General features: G+C 60.2%; 1 protein-coding gene across 1 annotated transcript in view; it reads left to right on the forward strand.

Annotated features, from left to right (window-relative positions):
- The first annotated feature begins 4,134 nt into the window (after positions 1 to 4,134).
- Positions 4,135 to 6,163, forward strand: part of MYRF (myelin regulatory factor) — a 33,103-nt gene continuing 31,074 nt past the window's right edge. Inside the window, exon 1 of the mRNA XM_077748752.1 lies at positions 4,135 to 4,185. Within this exon, the coding sequence (XP_077604878.1) occupies positions 4,140 to 4,185 (46 nt within the window). The 5' untranslated portion in view covers positions 4,135 to 4,139. The remainder of the gene's footprint in view (positions 4,186 to 6,163) is intronic.

Raw genomic sequence — 6,163 nt, forward strand, 5'->3', positions numbered from 1 at the left:
TGGTGAGCAGGCACTTAGTGGGGCCTCCTGCCGGACCAGGCCTGGCCTGCCTCTTCCACACAGCAGGTGGCGCTGTTCCTCCAGCCAGTTGCAGGGTGATGGCACAGTGGGGCCCAGGCACTGACCCAGGCAAGCTCCCACCTGACCTTGACCTTCCCCTTCCCCACACTGCCCACCTTCTCCTCCAGGAGTCCAGAGTGACCCTACTTGGTGAAGTTTTGGGGAAGGTGACGGAACAGTGCATGTCTTCCAACCCCCAGCCTCTTCGAACAGAAGAGGAAACTGAGGCTTGATAAGGGCAAAGTCCTACTTAAGGTGACTCAGGCTGTGGGGACAGATCTAGGACGAGAATCCAGGCCTCCTGGCTGATGACTCTGGCCTCCACCCTCACTCTGTGGTTTTCAGAAGCTCTTCCCACGGTACAGTCTGAGTTTGCAAATGATCCTATCCAATTAGCGGGGCAGAAGCAGAAGAAACAGAGGGCCAGAGAGGTTCTGTGACTTGCCCAAGGTCACACAGAGGATGGAATGGAGAAGGGCTGGGGCGGCACTATCCCCCTCCCATCCCCACTCAGGCTCTGTGGTCAGCCCCTTCCGTCTCAGCTGGGAGGGAGGTGGGGGACAGGCGTCTTGCAGGGCTCCCCTGACCTCCCTCACCCCCGGCCTCACCAGCACTACCTTCCCACTTACCACCCCTTGGGCCTTCCCTCTCTTCCTCTGTAAAATGGGAAGATGCCAGGGCTGTATGAGCCCACGGGGGCGATGGCCATCTGGCTAGCTGATGAGCCCCACTGTCTCCTGGGCTGGCCTCGGGGCCCCGTTACTCTGTTACTCCAGTAACCCTCAAATCTGTGGCTCTCTCTCCCCAGTGCTGCCTCCTGCTGGCCCAGCTGCCACTCAAGGGCTGGCACAGAGCCGGGGAACTGAGCTGGAGTGGAGGAAGGCACCATTTATTGATCACTTCCCTGGCATTTCACCTCCACGCTGCGAGGCGGGGATAATAGGCTGATTTACAGATGAGTCCTCCACGGACCGGAGGGCAGGCCTTGGAGGATGGTTCACGTGGCCGCAGGGAGCAGCTGCATCTGCTGGGCCAGGGATGAAGTCTCGGTTGCTCACTCGTTATGGCTTGGTGGGGACGGGGCGAGGGGGAGGGGTGCAGATGGGACTCCTCTCTATGGATGGCTCCCTCAAAGCCCCGGTTATGCCAGGTTCCCTTGGGCTCCCTCACCAGCTCTAGCCACCGCCCGACCCCAGCCAGGCTTGAGCCCTGCCTTCACTATGGAGTTTGGGGGCTGCAGCATCGACTTCCGGCTGAGCCCTGGAGTCTGGGACTTAATCCACCCCTCTCCCCAGCCCAGAGGTGGGAACCACTATGACAGTTGCTTTGCTCAGTGGCCTGGTGGAATCAGGGGAGATGATAGGGCCAGAACCCTCTTAGCCAGGCCAGCCTCACCCCATCCAGCCTCAAGGCTACCCCCACAGGCTTGATAATCCAACCCGAGGAGTTTGGGTGTGGGGGACAAAACATGCACACTCCACTCCTTTGAGGACCCATACAAGGACCATGCTTTGCTCATCGCGACGGCCCTCCCGTGGTGGACATTTCAGCACCCAGTGGAATATGGTGGAAGGACCTGTGGGCAGGTGGAGGCTTATAGAGGAGCTAGCTTTCCAGCTGGTCCCGGGCAACTCCTAAAATAAATTCATTTAAAAAAATCACATGGCGTGGGCGGGTGTCTACTTTGTCCGGCAGGCGGGCCTAACCGGGTGGGGGAGGGGGCAGAGCAGAGAATAACAATTGTCTTAAGGGAGGCTGCAGAGGGAGAAAAACCTCTGGGGTGTATCAGCTGGAAAAGAATAGGCGGCTCAGTGTGGCCCTCTCCCCCCTTCCCAGCCCGGCCCCTGCGGGGGGAGTACCGGTCAGCACACACAGCTGGGGCCGCCAGCAAAATCCCATTCTATATATCTAAGAGCAGCAGCTTGGGAGAGCGGCCCCCGGAGGGACAAAACCTCATTGTGAGGCGCCCGCCGGCCTGGGCGCCCCCTCCCCCAGCCCCAGAACTGTCGTGGCATTGACCCTCCTCGGTGGGCCACCGCGGGCCTGCTGACTGGGCCACATCTGGGGCTCAGGCCCCGGCTGCCCCTCCCCCACGGCTGGCAGCTTTGCAGGCTCTCACCCCCATGCCCACTGAGCCGCCCGGCTCGCGTCCCCCACGCTCGTCTGGGGGACCACCGGCGGGTAGCGTGGCGCATTCCCGGCTGGCTGGGCTGGCATCTCGAGCTGCTGGCCATCCTCCTACCCGCCCCCCGGGTCTTAGTTTCAGTCCCTCTGTCTGTCAACCAGTGGTCGGGTGGGATCAGCTTTCCAGCTCTGACTCGCTGGATCTGAGGATCCCATGAGGCTGGATGATTCGCTGGGTCCGAAGTTCCAGAATCCTCTGCTCCCAAAGCGTCAGAGGTGCTCTGCGTGATGCCATCGTCCTACATTCATTCTGTGTGTATTTACCCAGCACGCACTGCATCCCAGGTAGTGTTCTTGGTGTTGAAGCCACAGTGGTGACCGAGCCAGAAAAATCTCTTACCCTCACAGAGCTTCCGATCTACAGCAAGGAGGGTAGTCACAAAAACTAAATAAGAATCTTTTACGTGGTGACGAAGAAAGCGAGGTAGGGGGCAACTGCTTTGGGTAGGGTGGTCAGAGAGGTGAGGACTGCACCAAGACCTGACTCCTGAGTAGGAACCAGTCACGTGGGGACAAGCATTGTGGACAGAGGGAACAGCATGGATGGCAGATGTGTGCCTGGCATGTTCGAGTGATGGCAGGGAGGCCTTCGTGGCTGTGACTCAGGTGCGATGGAGAGGAAAGGAGGAGCTGAGGCCAGTGGTGTAGGCTGGGGCAGATCGTACAAGGCCTCAAGAACCAGGGCAAGCGGTTTAGATGTTGTTTTGAACACAAGGAGAAGCTATTGATTTTAGCAAAGGGACAGCATGATCTGATTGACATTTTCTTTTCTTTTTTTTAATGTTTTATTTATTTCTGAGAGAGAGAGAGACAGCGTGAGCAGGGGAGGGTCAGAGAGAGAGGGAGACACAGAATCTGAAGCAGGCTCCAGGCTCTGAGCTGTCAGCACAGAGCCGGACGTGGGGCTCGAATCCACAAACCGTGAGATCATGACCTGAGCTGAAGCCGGACGCTTAAGGACTGAGCCACCCAGGCGCTCCTGATTGACATTTTCAAAAGAGTGGTCTGGGAGCTTCTGGAGCCCATCACTGATGAGAGAGGCAGTGCGGTTGGGCAGAACAGAGACGAGTGGGTGCCCCTGAAGTGGAGACCGAGGGACAGGATGGTTGGTTTATTCAGGACACTCTAGGAGGTAGAACCTTCGGGCCTCACACCTCCACACAGGGAAATAGTGGCCGGGAGCCCAGAGTTCCAGGTCAACCAGGACCCGGCTCTGAATGCTGCCTTTGACCCCAAGTACCCTGAGATCTTCAGATCTGTGCTGTCCGACGCCGGAGCCACACGTGGCTATCTCAGTCGGAACTACTTGAAATTAAAGAAAATGGAAAAGTCGGTTCCTCAGCCTCATTAGCCGCATTCCAAGTCCTCTATAGCCCATGTGGCCAGTGGCTACCACACTGGACAGCCCAGAGAACATTCCCGTCATCAAGAGAGTTATACAGGGCCTGAAAGTCAATGGGGCTCAGCTTCCTCTTCTGGAAAAGGCACATAAGAGCATCTTCCTGGTGGGGTACCTGAGACGGTTAAACGAGGTAACACCTGTGAAGTCCTGAGCGCGAGTGTGACACGGGGTCCACCGGACGTGGGTTAGTATTCTTGCTGGGATGGGGGTGGGCAAGGGGAGGAAATGGGGGTGTCTTCTGAGGTTTGGTCTGAGACTAAGATTCAGAATCCTGCTATCCTCCCCTGGCCAAGGGGAGGGCGAGGAAGATGGGGCAGGGCGTGACCGCGGCCCCCACCACCCCGCATCCCCGCGCCCCTGTCCGGCCCACATGCACATACGCCCTTCCCCGCTTCCGCGCCCCCCAAGCATGGAAGGACGCGGCGCGCCGGGATGGCGCCCCGGAGGAGGAGGCGTCGGGCTGGCTGCNGAGAGCGCGCCGGGCAGGCCGGACATGGAGGTGGTGGACGAGACCGAGGCGCTGCAGCGCTTCTTCGAAGGTGAGGGACCAGGGAGGGGGAAGGCGACCGCCTTCGCGCTGGGGACCCCCGGGGCAGATCTCTCCGGGGACTGGGACCCCCGACTATGCTTCGACCATGCCGGGACTCCCTAGAATGCTTCCTCTGGGCCGGGGGAGGGAGGGCAGGCTGGCACCAGCCTGCCGCGCAGGGAGTCTCCTCGTGGTCACTGCCCACCTCCACGAAAGTTGGGCACCCCCTCCCTGTCCCCCCAGCCCGCAACTTCCTTGGAGCTGCCTCCCCTTCCATGCTTGGTCCTTCGTCGTGCCTCCCAGGACCTGCACTAGCCCCTAAAATCTGACACGATCCACCCCCAGTGGAACTTCCCGAGTTTGGGGCCCGTTTACTGTCCTTCCCTGGGACCCCTTACGGCACAGACTCCCAGACCCCCTTTGAGGCGGGAACCCCAGCCCGCCTTCCAGAGTCCCGGCCCCCTGCCTACAGAGTCAGGCCCCTGTGTCCCTTTCAAGTGGACACCCTACCCCCAGGCTGACTCCTCGGAGCCGAGACCTCCCCACTGCTTCCCTGGGCCTAGGACCCCCTTCAAGACTTGTCACCCACTTTCTGCAGAGCTGCCCTCTCCCCCAAGGCTGAAATTTCCTTTGAGGCAGCTCCCCCTCCCCGACTCAGGGCTTGGAACCCCTCCCCAGCCTTCCTCCGTGGGCCTGATCCCCGCCCCCCCATCCCCAAATGCTTTCCCTGGGCTAGAACCTCCTTGAAGTCGGCATCCCTGCTGCCAGCCACCTCTGCGCTCTGAGACCCTCCCAAAGCTGTGAACCGCATCCTGCCAGCTCTGAGATTCCTCAGGGCTGTTTCACCCACACCTGTCCCTGGAGCTCTGTCTCCCCTGGCTGTTTGCTCCTCACCCCAGGAGTGACCTCACCCCTTCACCTCGACCCTGATAGGACCCTCCCCAGGGCTGGGATCTACACACACCCTACCATATTTTCTTCTACCTCTTCCCCGCCCCCCCCAACTGTGGTTTTGGAGGTCTGCTCCTACATCTAACCAGACTGCCCCTCCTCCAGGTCTGTCACCCCTCCTCCAGGGTGCTGGATTCAGGAGGGACGGGACAGAGTGTGGGAGGGGGAGGCAGAGGTGCGGGCTGACATCTCCCAGCCCACTCTGCTTCTCAGACCCTCACAGGAACATCTAGCCGGCCCCTCAGGCCCCTCTTGCCCTCCTAACCGCCCCCCCCCAACTCATGTAGTTAAGCCACTGTCCCCACCCTCTCTCCAGCGCCTAAGCCTACATCCTACTCCTCAGCGTGAACCTGCCTCTGGGGGAGGGGTGGTCCATGGGGCACCACTGTGCTGGGCTGTCCGGCTGCAGAGCGGTGGATCGCAGCCCAAGTTTCAAGCCTAGTAACACTCAGATACCTTTGGAGTCCAGGAGGGAGAGAGGAAAGCCTTTCTTTGCCTGGGTGTCTCCCTTTCTGTGACTTTTTTGGGGGGGGGGAGGTAGCAGCCTTTGTCCACTCCTGCTTGCTGAGTCGGTAAGGGCATCCCCAGGCCTCCTCCCTTCAGGGCTCTGGACACCCCAGCAGACCCAGACCCCAAGAAATCAGGCTTGGACTAGATTAAATGGCTGATCTTGAGGTAGGTGGGCCATTTGAGCCACCTCCCAGTCAGTCCCTGGGGCTCTGGTTCCCCCTAGACACTGTTCATCTTTTATGAACCCTCAAGGGGCCTTGTGGGGGCTGGAGGCCCCTGGGGAGGCGGGAAAGGGACATCTTTCCTCCCTTGGGGGTATCCAAGCAAGATAGTTGGACGACCCATGGGTCAGGCCCCCCCACCCCCCAGCTTCCTTCCTACAGATGTCCCCATACATCCTCCCCCGCCCCCCGGGACCGGCACCCCAGGCAGAGGGGTGGGCCTGGCTGGCCCAGGCTCCCCCTCTGCTGAGCCAAACTTTCCTTCCTGGCTGTGGGTGGGGGGTGGGGGCTGACGCCACAGCTTAG

Source organism: Crocuta crocuta, unplaced genomic scaffold, assembly GCF_008692635.1.
Source record: "Crocuta crocuta isolate KB4526 unplaced genomic scaffold, BGI_CrCroc_1.0 scaffold323, whole genome shotgun sequence".
Classification (NCBI taxonomy): domain Eukaryota; kingdom Metazoa; phylum Chordata; class Mammalia; order Carnivora; family Hyaenidae; genus Crocuta; species Crocuta crocuta.